The sequence below is a fragment of the Mustela nigripes genome, chromosome 7 (genome assembly GCF_022355385.1).
Source record: "Mustela nigripes isolate SB6536 chromosome 7, MUSNIG.SB6536, whole genome shotgun sequence".
Classification (NCBI taxonomy): Eukaryota; Metazoa; Chordata; class Mammalia; order Carnivora; family Mustelidae; genus Mustela; species Mustela nigripes.
This window is the reverse complement of record NC_081563.1, coordinates 131,888,898-131,916,313: the sequence shown is the minus strand read 5'-3', so window position 1 is coordinate 131,916,313 and position 27,416 is coordinate 131,888,898. Positions and strand designations below refer to the sequence as shown.

General features: G+C 44.7%; 1 protein-coding gene across 3 annotated transcripts in view; it reads right to left on the bottom strand.

The window, feature by feature from the left end:
- TSHZ2 (teashirt zinc finger homeobox 2) overlaps positions 1–27,175 on the bottom strand; it is a 431,469-nt gene extending 404,294 nt beyond the window's left edge. For all 3 annotated transcript variants that reach the window (XM_059407254.1, XM_059407255.1, XM_059407253.1), the window contains exon 1: positions 27,092–27,175. In XM_059407254.1, the coding sequence (XP_059263237.1) occupies positions 27,092–27,131 (40 nt within the window). In that variant the 5' untranslated portion in view covers positions 27,132–27,175. The remainder of the gene's footprint in view (positions 1–27,091) is intronic.
- Between the last annotated feature and the right edge of the window lie 241 nt (positions 27,176–27,416).

The window sequence follows — 27,416 nt, the reverse complement described above, 5'->3', positions numbered from 1 at the left end:
TCGTGCACTCCTGAGTCCGTAGATAAGCAGGGCTGTGTTCATTTCACAGATGGGCACAGATGCCCATCTCTCACGTGGGTATCATCTTTTTTAATTTAGGTGAGATTTCAGATGCAAAATTCACCCAAAGTATAGGGCACATCGTAAGTGCTCATTAAATGCTGACCCTCAGTTACAACACTGAAGTCATGCGCGGTCAGGTGAGAACAACAATCCTGGACTTGCCTCCCTGGGTTGGCGTGTACCTCACCATAGACCTGGTTAGAGTGTTGACAGCTTCCGCTTTCTTTTTCTATTTCCTTTAAACCTTGATAAAAGAGCCATAATGATATTTAGTCTGCTCTCCATCACAGCAGTGAGATCTCATCCCTGCAGCACAGGAACTCCCTTCCAGACGAGCACCCTCAAAACCACAGCTATGCCCCATCAAACAATGATACTCTGTGTATGAAACTCGACACGGAAAATGTACGTAATGTTCAACCTTCGTGAAATGTCACGCGCTTTTGAACAAGTGCTTTAGTTGTGCCCGTTTTTTTTGTTTTGTTTTGGTTTGTTTGCCTCTTCTTTCAACGTGAAACACAAGAGAAGTTAGGCTTTATTTTGTTGAGGACAAAAAGGACAAGTGGGATGGATTATTTTGTGCTGTCTCACTCTCGGACACGACACACACGGTGGGAGACAGTCACGGGTGGGCTGGACTAAGCAAGAAGCTTCCTTCTCTCTTACTTTCCTTTCATCTTCTAACTAACATTATTCCTTCTTGAATGTGTTTTTAACACCAGTTCTTCAAACAGGTCATGAATACCTCCACAATCCCCTCTCCTTCCTTGACAGACATTTTGACTGTTGCCAGAAACGACCTTTGATGTGTTCCTGTAAAGAATAACACAGACTTTCCTGTTTGTCTCAAAGCTACCGAACTGAAGCTTTAACTGCAAAGGACAAAATGATCTGTATTAAAAAAAAAAAAAAAATCAGCATACCCTCCCCCCACCCCACACACTCCCTTGTCATTATCAACCCAGACTTGGCCTCCCCAGGGCTCAGGGACTTCCTGTTGTTACCTTCTTGGTTGTTTTAGTAGGATTTACCATCATGCTTTTCCCAATCTCTGCTCTCTGTATCTCAAAACAGCAACCCTACTTACCACATTGCTCCCCCCCGCCCCTTTTCCACTCCTGGCTGAACTGAAGAGCCTCTGAGAGTTCCTCCCCAGACCTCTGAACCCATCTGAGGTTCGCACATCTGTCCTCCTAAGTCAGCAGAAGGGGGAACACAGGAAGACGGTGCCTTGAGCTATAAAGAAACCTGCACAACCCCCAGCTTGTGTCTGCATCTCCTGAGGAAACGTCATAGAAGCAGAGCCTGGAAGAGGCCTCGAGAGATCAAAAAGTCCTGAAAAACAAGGGTTCTAAGAAACCCAAACGCACAGACTATTAAAAATGGAAAAGGCTATAGGCATGGCTGGCCTCCTACGTTTTTCTTATCTAAGTTCAATTACTTCTATTATTTCCCCTTTCACTACTCACCCCACTTCCTGGCCCTGAAGCCAGTGTTAACCCTTTCTTTTTTTAAATCATCTTCTTGATTTTTGTTTTATCTCATAGTCTCTGTGATATTTTTAATTTTTTTCCAAAATTGACTTTAAATGGATTTGTTTTTTTTTCTTTACATTGGATTCAGCAATAATACTCATGAAATCATAGTTTTAATGGACTGGTTCTATTTTCCTTGGGTAATATACAGAAAATTAAAACCATAACTATTTTTAAAAAGGCATGATTCTACCACCGAAAATTATCTTGCACACAACTGTTCTATGTGCGTATAACAGGTTGAAAAAAAAAAAATCTCTAGAACAGGACCCAGCAAACTTTGCCTATAAAGAGCCAAACAGTATATATTTCAGGTTTTGAAGGCTAAGAGACAAAAGCAAGGTGCTTAGGTAACAGGAGAGAAAAAAAAAAAAAAAATTCTCCATCCCCTCCCCACCACCAAACATTTAAAAACATAAAAATTATGCTAGCTCATAAATACTACAAACACAGGTGGTAAGCTGAATTTGGCTCATGGGTCATAATTTATCAACCCTGCTCAGAAATCACATATCTGATATTTACTTGAAACTTCTCCGAAATTCCCATGACAGCAAGCAAGACAATAAAGGACCCATCTCCTAAGATGGTCGTGAAAATGAAAAATAGTTGAGCCACATTTAGGGCTTAGCACACCACCTGGACCAAGGCAGTCATTCAATTAATATCCTCTAGGCTTTTGTCCTTGTCCCCATCGTCTTCTGTCTCAGGGAAGTTGTTGTGCGTCACTGAGTACCTTGCTGGGCACACAGTAGGCACTCAACAAATGACAGGTGGTGTTATCATTCCAACTGGTGGGAGCACTGTTTCTCAACCTTCTATGCAGATCAGACTCAACCGTGAGGTTATTTTTAAAAACATATGCTGAGTCCTGCTTCTGGAAATCGTGATGCTAAAATTCAGCCAAGAAATAAGCTAAGCACTGTGTTGTTGGGTTTTGTTTTCTGTTGTTTGAGAGTTCTAGAGTTATTCTCATGATTCTAACCACAACCCTGGGGCTTAGACAGCACCTAGCTTCTAGACAACAGGGTCAGAAATTCTAATTCTTAAATCGGCCCATTTTTCTCTGCCCTTTTATGGTCAGACCCCTTCTGAAACTCCTAATCCCATCTGTCAGTCCATTGACAATGGGTGTTAATTGAGCATCCATTATGTGCCAGACCAGGAGCTCCTTGCTGGGGATACAGCAGGGAAGGAGTCCAAGAGCTATAACATGAGAGTTCCTCTTCCTCATCTCTACCCTTTGGCTATGCTTGGTTTTTCTTCTTTGACGTTTCCACCACTGTGCATCTTAAACGTATGTTGGCTCTGCCCCATGAGAGCTGGGTCCCAAGACATTTTATCTACTGTTGTTCCTCGTCTAGAACAGACTTAGCATACAGTGGGTGTGTTCAATGAAGACTTATTCTAACAGGGAGCAGAGGGAACTCTGCGTCTCTTAGTGAGCGCAGCTGATGGCCAACCCAAGGCAGAGAGCATGTTGTCAGCCTCCTTGGTGCTGGAGTGATAGGCGGAACCTGTTTTCTTGTCTTGCCACCTCCTTGTTGTTTAATCTGAATCACTGCTTTAAGCCACAGTACATTCATTGGTTCACTCATAAATGTGTAAAATGTCGTATTAGGTAGGCGAATGCTCAATATGTGGTTGATGTTTAATAAACAGCAGCTCTGTTGTTTCATGACCTGGAATCGAGGCAACAGAAGGCAGTTCTAGAATTTTCTGACAGTTCCTAAAGAGAGACACCGAGGAGCAAGTCACGTACCTCTCACAGTCCTCTTTCTATAGCCTGAGAACATGCATCTGTTCATTGGACAAATACTTTTTGAGCTTCTAACATGTACTGGATACAGTGCCGGGGCCTCAGGACATGGGAATGATGGAATCAGGCCTCTGCGTTCATGGAACTTCCTGTCTGGGGCCTGGCAGGAGAGGGTAGGGGGTGGGGTGGGCACAGAGAGATGGAGGAGATGGAGAAGAATCAAATAAACCAAGAATTGTAGACTGTCAATGCTGAACAGAAGAAAGCAGACATACCTGGTACTTCGGAGGCCAACATGGAGGGGGTTAGGCTCCATATGATCTAAGGGGGTCAGAGGTCCCCTGATGGAGTGATACTCCAGCCAAGACCTAAACCATGTGAGGTGTTAGTTCCTGAGAGGAGGGAGCGAGGGCACGATGCAGCCAGAGCACAGGAGAAGAGGCCACAAGGACATCAGGCCGCAAAGGCGGGCAGGAGCCAGCCCTGCAGGGGGCTCTAGGCGAATTCTGCTTAATCATTATGTGCTCATGAGTCCCCTGGGCATCTTTGTAAAACACGAATTCTGAGTCAGCTGGGGCTGGGGCAGGGCCCGAGAATTTACATTTCCAGCAAGCTCCCAAGAGATGCCAAGGCAGCCAGGCCACAGACCACACCATGAGTATGAAAGGTCTAGGCCATGACTTGGTCCTAAGAGCAGGGGTGGAGTAAGAGAAGGGGACTTTTCTAATGTCCCTCTGGACTGTATGAAACCGTCCTGCCGCTGTCACCAAGCCTGGGAATCCTGCAGAAGCCTCTGTGGTTCGGCTGGAAGGGGGCTCCTTCCCTGCAACTTTGCTGCCACCTGTGTGGCAAGGGGGTCCCGATCCTAGGTGGTCTCACCACAGAAACCCCCTTGCTTGGGTGCTACAATTCAGAAACTTTGGGGCACGACAGTCCACATGGATTTATTTTTCTCTAACCAAGATGGGCTTGCTATAAAAAATAGATGTATATGTATATATCTGTATAGACACATCCACAGATAATCTTTGAAATGCAATAATAGGCACACATAGGACTGAAATGAAATCTTGCAGACACTCAACCTTTGACATTTAGTCATTCGAGGGATGCATTCGTTGGTGTCCGGGCAGACCCAGACTTCTGCCTCCAGGGGCCCCAGGATTAGATATCTCAAGACTGCTGGTCCCGGGGATAGAACTGATCCTGGCGGTGGAGGTGATCAGTAAGGAGCCAGGGAACACGCCCATGCTGAACCCCCACGGGGAGGCGAGCCTTGTGAGCCAGGGGGGGGGCGGCCGAAGCCGGGGAGGCGAGCGCCCTCCGGAGGATAGAGGGAGGAAAACAGCTTCGGGGCTCTCTCCCAGGTCGGCTGATTGTAAGACAATCTGGGTGACAGATACAGCCGGAGAATCACCGCCCTTGTAAGCAATCCCAGCTGCTCCGAACGAATGTCCCCAAACAAAGGTTGCACGCCACCCCCCATGCTTGCTGCTCAATTTAATTACTCACCTCTGCAGCTTTAAATCAAAGGTGGCCCCTATTAAGCATAATTACCTTTGCCAGCAGCTTGTATAACACAGTAAGTGAGGGGATACGAAGCAGGAATGGTTTTTCCAGGACATTATATATGCCTCGGACTAAATCAACAGCAGCCGGGGACCCAGGGCTTCGGTTCCACATATAATTCAGCCCCAAGCAACTGTACGCTGCTGGGAGAGCGTCGTGCACACACGTAAACACAGTGACTCCTTCCCATATGTCAGTAGCCTAGAAACACCACAGTGCAGGAGAATCAACTACAGGAGAAAAGGCTTCTCTAGACCTTGAATGCACAATATGTGTTGCTATGTCAATTTTTCCGCAAGAAAGCAAGTTGCCATCCAACCAGCGAGTCTCTGAACAAGTCCAGAGACAGTCAAAGAAAGCAGACAATCTCTCACTTTCTCAGCCCCGGAGTGCCCGTATTTTTACCACCATTCTTACCCCAGGAAAGCAGGCAAGTGACACCACTCTGGGTGATGCCGACACAGTCGATTTTCTCCCGTTCAACCTCCCCACATCCTTCACTGCTGACATACAAAAACATTTTTTTTTTTTTTTAAATCGTGAGCATCTTTATCATTTCAGGCTCGTCAGTTCCCATGTTGCCTAATTAATAAATAAATCAAAACTTGAAAGGAAATGAAAGGAAAGCTTCCCAGAACTTTTGGCCTTAACCAAAAAGAAGCTGTGGTGAGCAAGACGTCCAGTGTGGTCCTTGCAATCCTGCTGACTATTCTGAGAGTTATTTTTTTACCTCCACTTCCATTTTTTGTAGGCCTGTTTGTTTCATGGCATGCCCGGAAGCATGAACGTCTCCAAAGACATCATCCTGATAGTCCCCAGACGGTTGTCGGCGATCACCTCCATAGCCATCCCATTAACTAACATTTATTGAACACATACTATGTGCTGGGTTTGCACTAAGCACACTACATGCACAGCCTATATAATCCACTTGGTAACCCAAAGTGGTATGAGGATAATTATTTTCAAAACTGACAACCTAGTGCTTAGAAGCTAAACAACTTACCTAAAGTTGGACAGAAAGTAACAGCCTCCATTTGAATCTGAGTTCAAGGCCATTGGTTGGGACCCTTCAGAGGATACAGTATAACGCTACTGACTCTGTTGGCCTGGTAGGCATTCTCCCTGATTTTGGTAAATATCACCTTGATTTTGCTTTGGCAAATGGCTACTCGCTGCTCCTGGCTCTTGCAACTCTGGTTGGACACATGGGGAAGGGAGGCCAATCAGAGGCCTGTGATCGCTTCGAAGCTGGTCACCCAGACCCATGTGGGCCAATGTAAACCCCAGGACATTTTCTGGGCATCCCCCAAAGGAGTGCTTTCTTCTGCCAGAAATGCTAAGTTAGACACTGCCAGGTGACCACTGTGACCACCATGTGAGAGACGAAAGAAGAGTTTCAGAGACAGACCTGTTCCACTCCCAACACTTGGGTCTCTGTACCCACAGGTGCCAAGGCTGAGGCTCAGCTGAATCACAAAGATGAGGTATAATTTACGGCAGGCGCCATGATTCATCAAAATTTCAGCATCTAAAGGTGCCCAGGTTACACGCCAGGTGTGCCACTGGAGTCCAACACACCTGCGATGAAATTCTGGTTGTGCTATATATACTTGCTATGTGAGGATATTACGTAACCACTCTGTGCCTCAGTTTTCATACCTGGAAAATGGGAACAGGAGCGATGTGTCGCCTTGGCAGTGGAGAGTACAGCTAACTGATGTCAGGTTCATGTAAAGCATTTGGGGCAGTGCCTGGCACGGAGTAGACTCTCAGCAAATGTCAACACATTTGATTATTATTTTTCAGGGAACAAAACAGAGGAAAGATTATGGTGAGCAGTGAAAAAGACCCAGCATTGCCAACCAGGGACAAAGCCAAGAACATTTACAGCAAATTATTGCCCTAAGAGCTGAGCAGGGGCGAGGGTATACAGGCAAGAAGGGACCTGGGTTCAGAAATGGTTCAAGGAAGAGATCAGGGAACTATCGCTGAAGGAAGGGTCAGGGACTGTCCGGGATAACATCTTGCCAGATCAACAATTAGACCCAGAAACAAGCAAACATACAAACAGAAAGGAACTTGAGTTTCCAGTAAATCACAGACGTCTTCATCCAACCAACCATCCATCCATCCATCCATCCATCCATCCATCCATGCATCCATCCATCCATCCAGCTATCACTCTGGCCATCACTCTCTGGCTTTGCTCTGGGTGCTCTATCACTAACCTGTGAAGACAGAGTCTGTGCCTTATTTAGGTTTATAGCCCTGGCACACAGCACAGGGTCTTGAAAACAATAGACATTAATAAGTATCTGCTAAATTAATAAAAGAATGACTCTCTGGGCACCTGGGTGGCTCCGTCCTTTAAGCCTCGGGCTTCAGCTTTGGTTATGATCTCGGGATCCTGGGATCAAACCCACATTGGGCTCCCTGCTCAGCAGGGAGTCTGCTTCTCCCTCTCTGCCACTTCCCCTTGCTCATGTGCTCTCTCTCTCTTTCAAATAAATAATAAAAATCTTTTAAAAATTAAAGAATGACTCTCAAATACAAACACTCCTTTCACGAACTTATCTTCCAGGAACCCACGTGATCCCACCAGCCCTCCTTCCCTCATGTCGCTTCCATGTCTCTTTCATGTTATTCCCAGAACGAGGTTCATGCGCTAGAAGATCTCCAGGCTGCATCCATGTCTGCCCAGCAGTTTCATGCTCAAGCCCCGCCCCCCCAACAAATTCTCCTTTGCTCCTATGGAGCTCCTCTCTACTTTTACTAGTAAAGGACAAGAACTACTCTTCACTTTTACTCCGTGTTCCTCCCACAGAAGATTGAAACATGTCAATCTACAAATGGTTTTTCTGAGTGGTTTATTTGCTGCAGCTGTTTTCATGATGCAAGGACTATAGGAAAACCTTCCTCTTATTTCAATGAAACATTTTTTTCTTCTCATAAAAAATGCTGTAAGTTTCCACTGCTACCGTTTTATCTTGGAGGACTCGCCACTAACTTGTCCAAGTCCTTCCCTTGCAGGAGAGCAGTTCAAAGTACATGCTCCAGAATTCAAGCTGGAGTTACAAACAAGTATTCCTGTTTATTTATCGGAGGGCAGTGGCAGACTCAAAAGTTAAGCCAGAGCACAAAACTTTTCTTGTGGAGTCGGTGCCCAGGGGACTGTGGTCTCAAATGAAAATCAGATCTTTTTTTTTTTTTTTTTTTCTTAAAAACAGAAAACAAAAAACACCTCACACTGTGCATTGTTACACAGTTGAAAACATCTCGGTGTTGCTTAAATATTCTGCTTGGAGCACTAACAGGTCAGTCCACAGGAAATGCAAGAATACATTATATTTTAATCAGGGCACATAAAACACTGTCTAGAATGTTATGTTGCCCGCGGGAATGCAGTGAGCAGGGAACATTTACAAACTCTAGGTCAGTCCCCCCATTACATCACCGTGAAAAAAAGAAATTTATGAGGTTAAATTATATGGATGTTATATATTGGAACTGTGAGCCCATTCCCAAATGAGAATGTTGGCTGAAATAGCCAGATTCCCTGAGAGAAATTTTTAAGTACTTCTATTGTGGATGTTTTTATGGCAACTTTCTACAAAAGAGAGTGAAGGCATAGTCTTTGAAGGTCACAAAATGAATAAAAAAAAAGTCTCACAAGTAAAGAAACGTCCGAAGTCGAAAACAGAGGGTACCTAAAAGAGTTACTTACATTCTTCTGCTCCAGAGATAATAACACAGAAGTTACGCTGTGGAATTTCTCCTGATTTATTTGATCTGTTCCTCGTCTAAGTGATTGGAAACACAGATGTTGATGCCATAACTTTGCTTCCAGTAAATAATGCCTCAAAGGACTCACATTTGTTTAACCTTCGTCACAAGATGATAAAACGTATTAAACATTTATGGAAGCAGCCACGCAGTGTTGTTGGTTTATGGGTTTGGCAAGTTTCAAAACTCCTACCCGCAACTTTGCCACCTTCTTCTTGCCTCCCTAAAAGAACAGTATCTTCGGGGAGGTTCCTGTCCCTGAACTAGAGAGATTCCACGCACCCCCCCTCCCCCGCCCAACCCGAGCCTTGTTCTTTATTTCTCCATTTGTGGCTGCAGTTTGACAATAAACAGAAGGGCTGTCGTGCTGATCTCAAAGAACAATAATTAAACCAAAGGGACAGCAGACAAGGTGCTCCCGTGGGACCGCCAGAGGAAGAATAAAAACCCCGCCAGGGAACTGTTTTCTTATGATTTAGAGCCTGCTTCAGAGATAAGCAAACGTTCACATGCGCAACGTGTGTGCGTTCATTTCTCCATTCAACATTTACTAAGAACCTACTAGCTTCAGCCCCGTGGGCATCCATCATCCAGGTATCTAAGCACGGCAAAGGCTCCAGGAACCTTGGCTAACCCTTTATTCAGTCATTGATTCATTCTTTCGTGTATCCCACAGGAACACCTACTGTGTTCCAGGTACTGAACATGAAGTGGTCCCCACGATCTGAAGGCTCAACCCCCGACGTGATAAAATACAGACCAGGAAACAGCCACCGAGTTTCTGGAGCCTGCCTGCCTTCCCGCGGCATCTGTTATGGACACCTTCCATCTAGTGCTAATTTTGCCAGGCAGGGAACATGGGCGTAACTATGGTTCGCTTTCCTTCTCCCCCAGGGCAGGGCCACAGACCTACCCCTCCGGGGAGATACACCGTGATGCTGGCTTCGTGTTCCCGGGGAAAATCCTGCCGGGCTGGCAGGTGATTCTGTTCATAGCTGAGCCATGGTGGGAGCGCGTGCACTGGCCATGTGCACCCCTAACACAAAACTCATGCACAGTGAGGGCTTTCCACCCTCGCCCCTCACCCCCAGACACATACGAAGGCTCACAGCATACGTAATCCAGCCAAGGCACACAAAAGATACACAATCACAAGTGTCCCCACAGTAAAACAGAACCATAGCATACACGTGCTATACACATAGCATCTAAGGATGCTGCTGATCTCGGTTGTGAAAAGCGTCTGGTACTACACAGACCCTCTGCATCCCGAGGTCCTGTCTTATTAATATTTCTACCTCCCAGAACTGAGTGGCGGGCCTTGATACGTGTTTGCTAAAGTGCCTTAAAGGTCAGTTTCGCTGCCTAACACGCCAAACTGCACAAAGTCTGTTGTTAGGGTTCCACCTGTGACACTGCTGCACAAAATCCAAGGGCCCCTTCTTTCCTCCCACAACCCCCTCGTGCTGGCCACCCCCCAGGGCTCCAGGATCCGGATGGGAATGGCTGTCCGACTCTGAAGCTCCGTCCAGCACAGACTCTGAGGACAGATGCAGGCTCTGGGATGCGAGTCACGTGCTCCTTTTTGCTTCTCTCTGTTCCCCACTCCACCCGAAGGCGGCTCATGACCATTTTCTTGACAGATTTGGGATTGAAACCATGTAGATGGCTGAGTCTCAGCCATTACTGGGATTATGGACATATTTTAGTTACTCAGTTTACTTACTTTAAGCAGACATTTTCACAAATGCCAATTAGGTGCGAATGAACCAGTTACATTTTTTTGGTAAGAGAAGTATATATTTCAGTAAAGTCACCAAGGATATTCCAAAGTAAGACGTATTCACTGTTCCTCTAATGTTTACTTTTCTCAACTGATTTTCTTGCTAGGTGCAGAGTCGAATTCTCACAACTACTTTTCTCGATGTAAATTGTTTATGGGACAATTGTAAAAACTCCCAAGAACATTCAGTACAGGATTGTATGTAGTAATAAAAACTTTAAAATATACTAAGTGTCTCTGAACAGAGGAGAGTCAATAAATGAGTAAAAAAATCATCATTCTTATGGCGGAATATTATAAAACATATGAAAAGGAATTCACTATACTTTTTTGATCTACCCTCTCCCTCCCCCTCTTTTTTTTTTTTTTTTTCTCCACCTGCTTACTTACCTACTTGGATAGAACCTACGCACAGAGTTTAAAAAATCAATGTGTAAAACCATGTAAAAATATTTACATAAAATATTAAATATATACAGAAAGATAATAATGCCCCCAGCTACATGTATATGCAGGTAAAATGACAAATAATGAAGGATACACCTACCAAAGTCTGAATTATGCCTGTCTCTGGGGAGAGAGTTAGGGGGGGAAATAATAATATTTGCTGAACACTTATTATGCATAGGGCTCTCTTTCAAGTACTAATAAGTATCTACTTTTTAAATCCTCAAAGCGGTGCTTGGAAGTAATTGTTCTCATTCATTCCTATTTACAGTACTGAGGCACAGAGATTTTAAGATTGGCATTCAGAGATGATGTAGCTTTATCCATACCGTTTAATTCCTTTATCTCTGAAATTCCCTGATCAAGTGAAATAAGTTCCTCTTATTGTGGACAGCTCTTTCTTCCATTCCATAGGATTGCCTATCCCCACCCAATATTAATAAAGAAAATATTTATGTTAAAGACAATAAAATAAGATGATAATTTCAGTCCATTACTCAATAGAATAACCTCAAATCAGATAGCTAGGCAGTTTGCCAAACTGTATCATTACAAAGGTTTGTTTCAAAATGCTACCCACATTTAAATATTAAAACAAAACAAAACAAAACAAAACTTTTAACCAACAACAACTAGAAACAACTGTTAGGGTTTTTAAAAATTTTCTCCAAAGAGAGATCCTACCATGATTTCTGTTGTAAGCAACATTTTCCCTCTGAGATACAACTCCTTGAATTTCACGACCATCTTTTTTTCATATTATTCAGAGTAATCATTTAAATGTTACCTATAATTAAATAGTTACAAGTAAGAAGCACCTTCAGGAACCTTGACCATAAATATCGTGAGGAGCATAAAAGGGAAATCTGTGAGGGTAGCTTTCATTTGCTAAAATAAATAAGAGGGCAGCGTCACTGCATGTGTTCTATATTTTGACGGCCAGGAAGAGTCATGGAGCCTACAAGAGATTTATAGGGAACAGATGAGCAGTGTCTGACTTTGGGACACATCTGCAAAGACAGTGTAGGAAGTGGGTGAGCACAATTACTTCTTGAGACACCCCAGATGGACTGTGTTTCTGGTTTTTGTGGGTTTTCCCCCCCATATCAGTTCAATGAAACAGGAATGGACTTAAGATAATGCTATTGTGGAAAGCTCAAGAGGTTTCAAAAATCCTATCCATTCCTTTTAATCTTCATAGGTTCCACTTTTAAAGATGGTGCTTCGGATTCTGATAAGCAGGATGGTAACTCTTTTTTTCCTCGCCACAACAGACTGACTTCAACCTGGAGGAAACACTACATTTCAGTCCGTGCCCTTTGTCCGAATGTATCTGCACTAGACTATGGACGTTTGTTTATGTGACTCTCTGCCATTAAGCCTTAAATACTGGGAGAAACAACAAAACACAGTGTCTGAGTACTATCCCTCTGGCAGGCAGAGCCAGGTTTCAGTGTCTTATTTGAAAGCCTGGGTGATCTTCAAGCTATTTGACGTTTCCCCAAACTTAATTCCCTTAGCTCTTCAGTGGGCCGTTGATAATCACATCTGGCTTTCAGGGTGTTGTGGGGAGACACCTGTATGAAGTCAAGTGCCCTGTGAACATTAACTAGTAAGGGTTGACTCTGGATTTAGGGTCATTCCAGTCAGCAAGCGGTAGCCATTATGACAAGTGACCATTATGACTAGTGTCCTCTTCCTGATCGTCACCATCAGCATTTTGATTCCCTTCACCCATAGATGCACAGCTGCTAGACAGAAAGGCCTTGGAAGTCTCATTCCTGGGAGGAATCAGGAAGGAAAAAAAGAAAAAGAGGGACCAGAGGAAACCGAGCCACCGAAGAAAGCAGGAGAACCCATGAAACGGAGAGAAAGAAGGCAGAGGGGGTGCCGAAGAATGAAGCCGGGTTTTCCGCCCTCCCAACTCGTAGCGTTCCCAGAACTGAGGAGAAGCGTAAGAAATAAAAAAATAAAGTTCCGGGACATTCCTTTTGTTTTCTTTCTTGTCTCTTGACTCCAGCCTCCAGGGTGCCGGCCAACTCCCAAGCAAATGGAGCCCCTGTGAGATGTTTGCCAGGTTGCTTGTCTTTCTCCTTAACTGAGGGATGCTCTGGGCTCTGATGTTTGGTGCCATGACGAGGTAGACAAAAGCGTAAATGGATGCATTTCCTTGTTGAAATGCATTAGGGAAAATGGTCCCCACCATTGCTAAAAACAGGCAATTGCAGGAGAGAGGGAGAGGGGAAGAAGAGAGTCCTTCTATTTTTTCTGTTGACTAAAAGCCCAAAGTGGATATGGATCCCCTCAAATGATTTTTTAAATGCTTAAATGTTTTGGCATTGAGAATCGAGAGACAGAGAAAGACGAGGAGGAGGAGGAGGAGAAAGACAGGTAGGGGGCGGGGGAGAAGATGAAGACAGAAGGAGAAAACTGAGCTTTTCCCCCTGTAACCTGTAATTCAAAGCCGTGGTAGGAGTTTCACATGCAGATTCACAGGCCCCGACCCTATCCTAGGGAAGCAGATCTGCTAGGCACTGGCCTGGGCATCTGGCAAGGCCGCATTTTCATCTGGTGTCGAGGGCACCAACGGAAGGTTGAGAACCACTGCTCTACCCCAGATGCCAAACCAGAGCATTATTCCCAATCCCTCCACGTCTGCAAAATTTCCTCGGCCAGTAAAGACTCTCCAGAGTTTCTCTCTGATAATCCTGGGAAAGGAAGTTCCTCCGGGTTTTCAAACTTTTTTGAAGTTTTCATGAAAGCCTCCATTTTCTGGGTGTTTGTCTGACCCAAGTGTGACTTAGCAGCCCTTGCTCACAGCTGCTCCACGAATCCTTGGCCCCGCCCAGGTCCTGGACGCCCACGGGTCCTCCCCGTCAGTCATTCTGCCCCAACCCCAGGCTTGTGCAATAGCCTCCCCCAACTATTCCTTTTTTAATATATTCCCTTACAATGATTCCCTTTTCTATTTACCTGCATGATTGTCTTTTAAAATGAAACTTACGTCACCCCTGACAGTGAAAAACCAGCATCATTGGCCTCAAATGATCAGAAAATGAAAATCTAAGGGTTTATTTTTTTCTTTCACTGGCTACTGTTACTTGAAAAAGTCTCTGAATTTGAAGCCTGCTCTTTCTGAGACATAAGCATGAGACAGGTGTTTAAGGAAGGCTAACACCAAATCAGACTTTGCTCCTGATTAAATCAGAAGGGTGGAAACAGTGTTGGAAAAGGGACATTGTTCATACTTTGTGCATGACTCGGAGCTACTTAAAACTCTCCACCAGGGGTATGGCAGTCCATAATTGGGCAACTTTGGCTCAAAAAACATGCAGGGATGGGCTTGATTTGCTCATTAAAACACCCCGTAAAGCTCCCACAGGCAGAGGAGATGGCTATCAGGAGTGTTGACTAGAGGAGATGACGGTATGAGTCGGTGGTCTCGGCCCCTCCTCACAGAGATGCACCTTTGTCTTAGGTTTCCTTACTCTGACTCTTAATAACCATCATTCATTGTATCAAATCACATTTATTGAGCATCAACTATGTGCCAGGCTTTGTAGACGAAAGCAAACAAGACATAATAAGATCCCTTCATGGTCATGAGCTCAGAGTCATGGTCCTAATTTTAAAACTGAACACGTGTGGAGCGCTGTGTATGAAGCACTGTGCTTGGTGTTTGGTCGTGTTCATACCTGGCTCCTCCCAACAAAAAATCCAAGGCATGGAGAGGTTTATTAACTTGTTCCTGTGATGACTGCAATGCATTGACCACTTACATTGTACCAGGCATTGTCCTAAGCACATTGTCTGATTTATCCCAATGAATCCTACTAAAAACCCAATGAGATGAGTCCTTCTATTAGATCTATTTCACTAATGAGGAAATTGGAAGTCTGAGAGGTCAAAGTGCCCAAGGTTATACAGCGAGGAAGTGACCCATTGGAAAGAAATCGACCCCTGGTCTGCTCCAGGGTCACTGCCTTGCCTTGACCCTGTGTCCACTGGTGGGTGTGCGGAGATGAGTGTGGGGGTGTGGATTCCAGGACTTCATGAAATGTGCTTTGAAGGGTGGCCTCTTCCTCTCTATAGTCAATTCTAGAGTAAATGCACCTTCAAATACTTCCCTTGTTTTCCCTCTGGCTTAGAGAATAAACACTGATGACTTTCAGTAAGAGCCCGGGGTGTAATAACTAGAGGACAGAAATACAAGCACGAATGAGAGAATTAGAATTCAGAAGATAAACTCAGGCCCACGTTTCAGACACGCCTCTCGGTCTACGCCACAGCCAGCTGCCATTCTCAGCACATCCTGTCGTCCGACTTCGGACTGTGTCTCCCACCTCCCCCACTGTCATTCTGGTTCAAGTTGTCACCAGCTTTGGGCCAGACTGGTGCAGGAGCCTCCTACAGGGTCAGCGGCATGCAGCCCTGGTCCTGGTGTATCACATGACAGCCAGAAGTGTGCAGTAAAAACCCAAGTCAGGTCCTGTCCACCCTGCTCCCTTGCCTTCCAAGGCCTCAAGTCAGCACACTGTTCCTTACTAGTTCCTCGGTCCTGGAGGCTTGGCGGCTGCCTGTCCTCCTGTCCCCACCGGGTTCCACCGGGTTCCACCGCCCTGGCATCCTCGCTGCCCACCAGCCCCTGCTTGCGCCAGGCCAGCACCGTCAGCCACGCCTGCAGGTGCCTCCCCCTCCGCCCCCCACCCGCCCCTCCCCACCCCCGCCCCCACGTGAGCTCAGGCACACTTCTCTCCCTGCCGCTGCACTCAGAACCCAGTTGCGATGTCACTTCCAGAGAGGCCTTTCCTGGCCGTCTCATCCAAGCTGGCGCACTCTCCCTCTTGCCCTACCCCCTGCTTTCCTCTTCGGTCTCTCCCTGGCACATAGAACACGCTGGCATAGGCACCTGCTCGCTTGTCTGTGACCTGTCTGCTAGACAAAATGGAAGCTTCCAGAAGGCAGGCCTTTGGTCCCCTTGATCCTAAGCTCCAGTCCCGGCACCTTCCACGGTCCCTGGTGCACAGCAGACCTTCAGTAATGTTGGTTAAATAAAGAGCCCGAGGCAGGCAGCAAAAATTCCCAAAGGCTTGCCGTGATCCCAAATCACTTTGTCCTGAGATAGAACTTAGCAGGCACCAGCCAGCCTCCCCTCACGCGTCTCCCAGACACTTCCCTGAAGGTGACAGTTAAAAAGTAGAGACTGGGTTACCAGGAAACAGCCTGTAGCCTTCTCCTATTAGCTTAACAACCCCTAAGCTCTGCCACCTTGGGCCTGAGGGGCTGAGCACAGGTCTGTGGTGGGGGAGGGGGTGCCAAACCCTGGGAGGCTGGGAGCATCGGGAGGTTTCGGGCACCCCTGAGCGGGCACCTGGACAGCGGTGGGAGAGGTCAAGCTCAGGGGTCAGAAAACGAGGATCCCCAGCTCCTTCACCAGCATCAGGGACGCTCCTTCTGGGGGCTCTTGGCTTCATGAGATAATCTACTAACTCACGTTATCAGTAAGCACGGTCTAGAAGATGTTAAATAATACGTCAAAAGAGGTGAAATCACTGCTCTTTCCGTGAAGGCACATGATGTCATGATAAACATATTGCAAGTGTATCACTGAAATCGCTGTCTTTTCGTCATTAATATTTTTTAAACGGATAAGTACTCAAGGCGCAGTTAGGATCGTGATCGGTGCGGAGGTCTGCCAAAAAATTTTAGATGCATAAAAGAGATCCTTCTACTCAAAAGTAATTAATTAGTATACAAAGTAATATGCTCATGTAAGTATTTATTCATTTATTTACAGCCTCGTTTATTCACTCATCAGGAAATATTTATTTAGTGCCTAATAGGTACCAAGGACTAATTCAAGTGCCTAGATTTTTCCTGGAATCCCTATAGAAAAAAGTAAAAATGACAACAGGAAGGAGAATAAAAACATGCATTTGTTAACAAACAAACGAAACCAAACAGCCCTCCATGCATGCCGGGGGCTGTGCCGAGGGTTTTCTCTACGTCCCATCAGCTACGGGTCCCCACCGCCATGGGAGGTGCGCCATATTGCGTGCCCACGTGACAGATGAGGACACGGAGGTGCGGGGAGTTGAAGGAACTTCCCTGAAAACCCCGCTGGCCAGTGAAGTAGGGAATTGCAACTGGATCCCAGATTTGGCTGGCTCTGAACATTTGCTTTTTTTTGTAGCCTCACCGATGTGGCTCCCCCAGCACCAGGCCATCCCTCCATAACGGCTGGGCTGGGGTTTTCAATCTCCACGCGCTGTCTGCCACCCCCATCGTTTTGAGCATCCTACTTACCATCCCTGAGGGGTCGGGGTGGGGGGGGGGGGAAGGAGACCCAAATCCACTACCACCTTTGAAATACTGACTGTGAAATGTTCTCTTGATAACCCAAACAGATCCCATCACTTCCCTTCCGGAAACTCTCCATCCCGTCATGATGAGACCCATATTGAGAAAATTACACAAGATCTGCCCCTGTCTTCTTCCCCTGCCTCATTTCTTATCAGCCTCTCTCGCCATCTTACCTGTTCTGGCCACAGCGGGCTCCCACATGTTCCTCCAACATACAGGTCAGCTCTGGCCTTACGTGCTAACTGCTTGGAATGTTCCTCCCAGATCTGTGCTTGGTTAGTTCCTCACTTTTGGTTCAGGTCTGGTCAAGGGTTAGCACCTCAGGAATACCAGTCCTGACCACTCTATATAAAAAGGCAACCCTCTTATCCCTCTTCATTCCATCAACCCTGATTTATTTTTATGAAATGCAGTTAGAACTATTTAGTATATTTATTTGTTGATTAGCTTTCTGGTCTTCCTCACAAGAATATTAGCTGTTTGAGGGCAGGGTCTTTTCTTACTGTGAAACCCCAGCACCTAGCTCAATGCCTGGCAGGCAGCAGGTGCACAATGAACATCTGTTGAATGAATGAATGCACAAACGCACATACACACACAAGAAGGAATATTCGAGAAAACACCAACTTCATATATGAGAGAGGACCCGAGATTCTATTTGGCGATGCCACTACGGGCAGCATCTTCTTTCGGTGTTTTTAATACCCTCCCCACAGGCTTAGACATCACAAAAGATGCAGGGAAAGAATAATAGGAGCGGGTCCTTCCTTGGCAAATCACTATAGTTATCCTAGATAAACTATCACAATAGATTAAGGGTATGGGCTTTGGAAGCAGAAAGTTTAAAACCCAGCGTGGCCACTGCATGACCTTGAACGAGTTGCTCTCCAGGTTTCTTAGATCCCCATCAAAGTAAAGTAGGGATTACACCAGCATCTAACACATAAGAATGTTATAAAGATAAAACTTGGCTCAGATGTCCTCTCTAGGACAAGTATTCCCCGACCTTCCACACTTGCTTTGCCAAACTCCCACTCCCCAACTTTTACTCTTATAAATCTGTCATCATGGAGCTTTCTTCTCTATGAAAATTATCTTTTTTTTTCTTTGTTAATTTTCTTGTATATTCTCTAGCTTCCCCTTCCTGGAGGGTAAGATCCCCAGGGATCATATTCTTCCTATTAATCCAGCCCACCCGACCCCTGCCAGGATGCAGGTGGCCAGAACAGACCCTGGCGCATAGTAGGAACTCAAGAAATAATTGCTGTTTAAACAATGGGAATATATGAAACACTTGGAAAAGTGCCTGGTATATAATAAACACTTACATCCTGGCAGATATGGTTATTACTGTTGTTGCAATTGTTGCTGCTAGCATTATAATTACTATCTTTGGGGATAGAAACTTTTTTTTGAACTGGCGCAGGTCTCCAACCACCCAGGCATGTGTCAGCCTCAGAAGAGGTTAAGACACTCTTCAGTGACTCTATTTCCAGTTTTAAAAACCAAAATGCACCCATGTCTGATTTCTTCCAAGCCCCGATCCCCTAATCTCATGGTGATCGCGATACAGGTTGCTCATCTTCCTTCCGGTATAAATTTCTCATGGTCTGGCCATTCAAGGTAAAGACACACTACCACTGTCAGCTTTGACCCCTAAGAGTTTCCCTGCAATTTCTCAGCCCCAGGCTCATGTAATCCTTTCAAAAACCTGGGCCTTAAGAAGAACGATGACTATCCCCATTGTAAAGGTTGGAAAGTAGGGGTGGGAGGCAGAGATGTGAGTGGCTTGCCCAAGTCTTCCAGGCAAAGAATAGAAGCAGACCTAGGAACTTGAACTTGGGTCATTCTGACTCCTGAGCTCATATTCCTATTCCTGAAGTAAGAGCTTGTCCAGGGCCATACAACGAGTGTGGGCAAAGCCGTAAGCAGAACCCAAGTCACTTCTTCCTGTTCTAGGGCTCCATTCACAATCTCAAGCCTAATCTCTGCAGGGAAAACAAAAAGAAGCACAAAGCCATGTACTCAACTTTCTAATAAAGGAAACTAGCCGAAGGCAACTCTGATATAAAACATGCTTATAGCTTTTCATTTTGGCATTTCTTTTGTACCAAATGGTACTGAACGCCTAGAGTAGATTTACCTCTTCTCTACAGCATCATCTTGGCCCAGAAGCTATTCATATCTCCCTTGGGGTATGAGAGAGAGGTTTCTAAATTATTGGAAAATTTCAAGAATCTGATAAATTCAAGTGATTTAAAGTAAGCCCCTTGCAGTTTAGATAGAAATATTTATATGCCATTGCTCTGGCTTATACAAGTCCCTTCTCCCCTATAGAATACCTTGACCTTCTGCTTCCTTTTTCTACCGTCCACGTCACCGGATTTCACGGGTTTTTTCCTGCTGCAGAAAAACATTAGGGAAGTTTCTTCCAAATTCGTTACAAACAGAATGGCAGCCAAAAACCGTTTTTATCTCTTTGTGCCCTTTGTAACTATTTTCATTAAAAACAATAACTATATTCTGCCCACCTTAGTATCTAAGCTGTGTAATTTCCATAGAAATTACTTAGATGTAGCTTTAAGAAGAAAGCTCAGGGGTGATTCCAGAGTATTCATTAAGTTCTGAAAGCACTCAACTAATTAAGACCAGTGATCTTAATTTTTGTACTAACAGAAACTGTAGAACATCGCTTTTTTTTTTTTTAAACCCACCTTAGTGTCTAGCAGCTTTATGGAAACACGAGGTTTTTCCTTTAGCATAAATGGACACTACAGCTTCTCAATTAAATTAGTCTTTGGAGACAGATGCAAAAAGAGCTAAACAGCTCCTTAAAAATCTTCCCTGCTCTGTTGCCTCTCATGTGCCAAGGGGAGATGTGTAGTTAAAATGCAGTGCTATCTTCTTCTTACTCTGCCGAACAAAGTTTGGATCTTGAACCCTGAGTGAGCTATAATAGAGAGCCTGTTGAGACTCTACTTTTATTTTGCATACCCTCTTTTGGTTTTCTAAAGCGATTTTTTTTTTTTTTAAAGGGACCTGTAATATAATGTCCTATATCATTGTACATCCAGAGAGAATTTTATTAGACCCTGTTTGAGGTTGGGTTCTAGGTATGGTGATACTGAAACTGTTGTGTTTTTGTTTTTGTTTTAAATGACACAGAGGGAAAGAGCACTCTTACTTCAAGAAAAAAATTCAAGACAAAAGCTTTCAAATATGATCTAGGTTTTTTTTTTTTTTTCTGTGTGATTTCTCTAAATTCATTATCTCTAAAACTTTTGCATTGTGCATTTATTTCCCTGTTGTTAAGCAAAATAATGCTGATATATTAATAACAGGATTATCTCGCTGTGCCTCCTGCATTTTAATTTCTAAGATTTTCAACAATTTGAGGCATTGCTTTAGCATCACAAAGTACTGGAGGATGCCCAGAGGACATCTTTTTTTCTGCAGAGGAAATGCAAAAGATTCAGAGCGGCAATAGCCGAAAATTCTACGTAACTATTTTAATGACACTCAAATCTCTCCCAATTATTTTATCACTTCACCCATGGAGTTTGCTTTGGAAACAAATATATCAGCAATTCCCACTTGCATCTCAGAGGCCTCATCTGTGTGTCTGTGCATGCAGACGGTGTCCTCAGATGGGACCTAAGTCCTACACCTTTCTCTGCAAAAATACAGCCACACTGCGGTAGACCCTTCAGGCCAGTGTCCAAGTTCGATACCACACCATGTGTTTACAGAGACTCTTCCCTGTGAGTCTGCAGACAGAGTCCCAAAGTGAATATCTGAGCTCTAAAGTATCTAATTTTCATTATTATTTCTGGAAGACAAGCGTCGCATGACACTCCCTTTCAAAGCTATCCCAGCCCTTCCCCTAAAACAAGTTCCTAAAAGAAGCGACTGAAAGGTCAGGGTAGTACAGAAAAAAATGAAAGAGATGGTAAATCCAGTGAAAATCAGGTTATGTGATAGAGGCCGGTAAATATATGCTAAGTGTGTGTGTGTGTGTTTCTCATTGCAATATGCAGGCAATCAAGCAAACTCTCTCAACGAGTTTGTTTCTTATGTGGTTTGAATGACTAAGCTCATTTATAATCAAAGAGCTGCTCACCAAAGGTCACCCTAAGGAAAAGGAGAATTTCTAACTTTAAATGAAATTTATAGAACTTAAAATGATTAAAAAAATAGATATAAATTGTTACAAATTACTGAAAAAGGAATATGAAAACCTCTTCCAGGATGAACAGGATCTAAAGAGGCAGGAGGCTGAGATCTCCCTGATCCGACGACAGGAAAATATATTCTGTATTTGTCACATTAGAAAATGAAAATAAATTTCTCCCAAGTAAATAAAAATATAACAGCATTCTCAACTTGCAAAGCAATAAAATTATTTGTGTGCCAAGCTTCTTTTAATACCACTGTAATTTTTTTATAAAAGTCGCTCAATTTGATTGTAATTAAATATGTAATGAAAAAGCACTGCTTCAGGGAAGCGATGCAAGACACTCTCTGTTAATGTATTTCCAACTGACTTTGCATCAAACGAAAATGATACTCTGTGTATGCCTGGTTTTAACAGAGAATTTGTTAGGCAATTCTGTGCTTTTTAAAGGGAACTTGGGTGGACGCAGGCACACCTTTGAAATAGTGGCTGAGTCTTCCCAGACCATGGCATACCTAAATAAAATGGATGGTACGCATGCAGTGATGGAAGGTATCTACTCTGGTCATTTAACACATGTCAGCTAATTTCAGACCTAACACAAACATGAACAGGTTTCCTTCCTGCCTGATTTTCCGAAGCTGACTTGCAGGGATGAGCAGAAGTGTATCGTTTTACACGGCCTTGAATAATGCCAGGCTCAGTGCCCCTTTAAAACCTGCTCAATTGAGAGGACAATCCCCAAGCCACTGGGAAAATAAATAGATCAACCCAGGTATTATCCAGTTGGAGAAATTCCGTCAAATGCGTGCGAAGTCACCTGGGATAAAATGAAAACAGAAGCCTCTGTTGGAGAATGTGACAAAAGGCAAGATGCTTCCAGGGACAGATCTGCTAAAGATGCCTAGGAGGTATTTGTTGGGTGTGAAGGTTTCCCAAACGGTAGAATCAAGGTGAGTGGGAGACAAATCAATGTAAGGTGGTAGAAAAATAAATGCACAGTAGTTCTGAGGACGGTTTCTATGACCTCCTCAAAAGTAGCCTCCAATCTCTAACCCCCAAGGCTCGAGAAGATATTCGTGGCACAGAAGTTTCTCAGAGCCCCCTCTCCCTCACCTACTTTCCACTAGAACTCCCTGTCACTTGCAATCTGCTGATTAGGGCTAATGTATTGTGTCCTGATATGGCAGATTAAAAATGAAATCAATAAATGCCGAAAACAAATGGGCTTTTGAGATGTCCCATTCAATCTGGGTCTTTAAGGGTGAGGTGAGAGGTGGGAGAAGGGAATCAGGAGGGGAGTGGGGAAGGGACCACTTAAGTAATCAATTTCCATCCAAAACGCTGTGTGCAGGATGCGATTTCGGGGGACCTGTGCTTCCTTTTTCAGGGATCTGCCTTAAATAACAAGAACAGTTCATGCTGCTCAGCCCCCTCTGAGGTATGTGTGTTTATTTTTTCCATTCATCTGTTAAAACCATACCGTTTGGGTAAGAGGATGGGGTCTAGAGCGTGCAGTATTTAAATCTTCAAAATGTGAACTTGTCTTTCTGAAGTATGTGTCAACAAAGTGAGAGTGCCAGGGTCCGGGCTCCACCCCGATTCCTCTTCCCTCTCGAATGCAATCCCACTTGCCAGTAAATTAAAGGTAAATTTCCCCCTGAGCTGCCTGCCCCCCCTCCCCGCCCCGCTGGTGGAGATTGCTGAGACCTCCGGGGTTCACCCAGGCACCGCTCTTATGAGGCTGGAAAGGAGATCGCTGGGGTCAACTCTGCTCCATTGCAGGATTCAGAACTGTCCCTGCTGAATATGCTTCCCATGTAAATAAACTATGCCATTAAGGTGCAAATTGCAACTTTTAAGTAATGATTGCTAATAGTCTAATGTTTACTGCCACACAAGGACATTCATGAAAACAAAATCTGCATTATTCATCTCCATATTAAATAAACAAAATAAATTGAGGGAGCTGTTCTTCCCTGCGAGACTTTCCTCAGATCTGGATTATCAGATAGTTGATGAGAGTCAACAAGAAGGAAACATTTAATCTCTTTGGGCTGGCAGAAGCAGATCCCTGCAACTTACGTATACATTCGATATTCACAAGCCCCAAAGATTTTGCATTCTATTACACTTGGCTGGCATTATATAAAAACAATAGTTCAGGGTGGTAAAATAAAATATATGTATTACACATGTCTGTGTACAGAGGCTGTGACAGATTGTAGAAAATAAAAGGGTTTGCAGCGGAAGTCTGCAATTTTAAATTTTTAACTACTCGGCATCCTGCAAAATACAAACAAATCAAAACACTGCTCTGGTTTATTTTACCTTTCTGCCATCTTCTCTATCTGCCCTAAAATAGGGGGAAAAGATGCTGATAGAAAATTCTGCAATATTCTCAGGTGAAAATGGATACATCTTAGCAGCGAGTGAAACTGACGCCCAAGGAAGCGGGAGCACACACACTCACACATACACAGACCCCTGGGGTACTATAGGCTGTTTTCTGAACTTTTTTTCTTGCCCGAAGTAATAGTATGGTGGAATAGCGTAGCTGTAGAAAGCCAGGAAGAATGACATTTCAGAGGGAAATGTTCTGACTTAGCTGTTTCCTTAAAGAGAACTGCCTACCTCACATCCCTTCCCTTAAAGGGGGCGGGGGGGGGGGGGCAGAACATAACACATAAAGACTGAAATTTCCCATCACTTACAGGATCATCTTGTTCATTCCAGCTGCATACCTGCTTTATTAGAAAGTTCTGTAACTGATTCCTTGAAACCTGGAACTTCAAACTAATAACGCAAAAGAATCAAATTGCCTCGAACGGTTCTTGGGAAAGAGTCTCAGCTCTGATTCACTCAGAATCAGGCTTCTTCTATCTTACATTATTCATTAATCAAGCTAGAAATCAAGCTTTCAACATCAGTCTATGGGAGTAATTACTTACAGTTGTGCATTGTTTTTAATTTCAGGCGGTGATAAAAGTTAGTACAGACACAATCCTAGAACCCACGTTGGTCTCTTCCCTGTATGTCAATGGGCTCAAGAATCCCAAAGGGGCTAACTTTCCTCCCGAGTCCTCACCTCAGCTAAAACAGAGGACAGCATCGATGACTTTGGAGGAAAGAGACCTTGCATGAAAAAATACCCGTTTTATTAATATGTGTGCAAATACATACTTAAGCGGGGCCTCACTGTATACAATATGCATCATTCCCTTCCGGCTACACCAGGCTTTCTGCTTTTTTCAGTGAAAAGAATAAAGCCATGAAAACAAACATATAAAGACAGTAGGCATACAACAGGCCAGAAATCTGAAACCGCAGTCACAAGTTTCTAACACACACACACACACACAAACTACAGTAAAGAGACAAGCCAGGTCCAATAGATATGGGCTTAATGAAAAGGATCTAATTTAAATAACGTGATACAGCATTATGTTACATACACCTGGATCCTCATTGATCAGAGGATAATTATAATCAAAGTAGTACAATTCTGAGCAATGCACTTTTTATAATGAGCTTACCAAAGGAGACATGTCCAGTCATTCTGGTAATTTAAATTACTGCCTAGTTGTTGATGGCCTTTACCGGAACAACAAGGGGGGGAAAAAAAAAAGAGTAATTTTCAGGGCAATATCACTTCTTGCTGGACGGTTGCCCAGGTTTCTCTTTTGGGACAATAAGGACATTATCTCTAATAATCTAGCTACACGAAAACTTGGGTTGCCCGAACTAGAAGGCGCACGCTTACTTTTCCCGGGTCTAGAAGCCCAATGCACACCCCAAAGCTGTCAGATGGCAAAATAATCTAAGTTTTTTGTTTGTTTGTTTTTCATTTTTAAGTAAGTGAGTTAAATGTAGACAGGGATAGAGGCAGGGGCAGAAGGGAGAAACTGTTTTCAAAAGAGGCAGCCAGAGTTGGAAAGGCAAGTTGTAAATATACAGAGCCCCAAAAATATTTTAATTATTTTGCTCTTAGGGAAACAGTTGGAAAATACATGAATCAAAGCTTTATAAATGATATTTCCGCATGCAATTTGAACCAATCTACACATGGTTACGGAAGAAATTCTGCGCTCTGAAGAGAAAATAATTGTGGATATTTCAAAGCACATGGACTGCCAATCAGGCTGGAATCAGGCCATGATGGAAGGTGACGCTGGTGGTCCAGCATGTTCAGACACAAACACCCACTTTGCCCAGGTTTGTAACGAACTTTGGGTTTGTTCTAAGGGTGGTTTTACAAAGTTTACAGAAGAGTTCCACCGAACTTCTCCCTAACGTTTCGCTCGTGTTACAACAGAAGGAAATGTCTTGTTGGGTCTGCAGAACACCAGCCCTAACGAATGCCGCCTAAAGCACTAGGGTAAAGACAGAGACTGGGAGGGAAAAAACTTCAGCTTTTCGCTAAAGCCCTGATTCAACTAAAGGACACAAAGAAATAAAAACGCCCACATTAAAAGCCAAACAAGATAATAATTGTGCATGTCTGGCTCTGAATCTAGAGGGCAAGGCTTGCGTCACTGGCACTCTGAGTTACCATGGTGAGTGATTTATTGATATATATCAAGAATGAATAGATCAAAGGCAGCGAGATGACAGGTGATCAATCAAATGTCAAATCAAAACTAGCAATCAAGTGGAAAGCTGATTTTTCAGTGGGTGGGTCTGGCAGGAGAAAAATGAACTTTCATATTACACTTCCGAGAAACAAAACCCCAGCATACTATTAAAAAAGCAATTAAGCAACCCAAAAGGAAAAAAAAAAAAAAATCCTTTAGAAGGTCTATTGTACCGATCCATTAACCTGTTCCTCTCTATTTGGGGGGAAGGGAGGGGGGCTGCTAAGGAAGGATTCAGACGGGCTAGCATACAAATCAATTTACAAAGTTTGCAACTCTCTCTGGGCAAAGAAAATCCAGAGCTGTTTCAATGTTCTTTTTTCCCCCTTTTTAAAGAGAAAGAGTGTTGATGAGATTCCCAAGCATATTTAGAAAGCATATTCAAAGGTTCATTTCTTTCCTGGGGTGGTTTTTTTCCACCTTGGTGATCAAAGTTAAACTCTCACTGCTTGCCCCAAACCAGCCTGCAGCCCAGGGCTTGGGCAAGCCTCACACTTCAGCGCCCCAAACCCCAGCGAGAGGAGACGCTGTCCCTCGAGGCCAGAAGCCACTGGCACTGACCACGCGGAGGGATGCGGGGGGTGTCAGGACCGTCTCCCTACCCCCGCACCCCAAATCCTCAACCCAACTCTGGCCCGAGAGGCAAGGAACACACGGGGAGAAAGTTAGGGGTGGGGTAGAGGGTGGAGGGAAAAAAAGTTTAAGGAGGGAAGGCTTGGTGGGATAGCTTTCCCCCCCACCCAACCCGAGCCTGCACAGGGGAGGATTTGGGAGACGGAAGAAGGCGAGAGAGAGAGAGAGAGAGAGAGAGAGAGAGAGAGACAGAGAGGATGGGGTTATTCGCGGGGCAGAGAGGGGCGCCCCGAGCGAGCTCCCCCCACAGCTCAGGGGGTGGCGTCCTGGGGCACCCGGGGGCTAGGAGGGCGGGCGAGGAGCTCGGCGCGCCGGGCAGCCCCGAAGCGGAGCCGGTTCTCTTACCTGCCGCCCGCTTGGGTGCCTGCTGTTTCCTCCTTGGCATCGCTCTACTTCGCTCCAGTCCCACTTCTGGCGCCCCAGCCCCGAGCCGCGCGCGGGGGCCCGCTGCTCTCTCGCCTCTCTGGGTCTCCTCCGCCTCCTGCCCGGTGGCTCCTAGGGCGTCACTCGGCCTCTGTCCCCCTGGCGATCCCCCCTGCAACTCCTCCACCACGGGCCAGAGACCCCCCTCTCCGGGTGGCAGACACGGGTGGCTTGTGCCGGCTGGATTGAAGTAGAGGTTGGTTCTGCCTTGTTTGTTTGTTTGTTTGTTTTGGATTTTTTTTCCTCT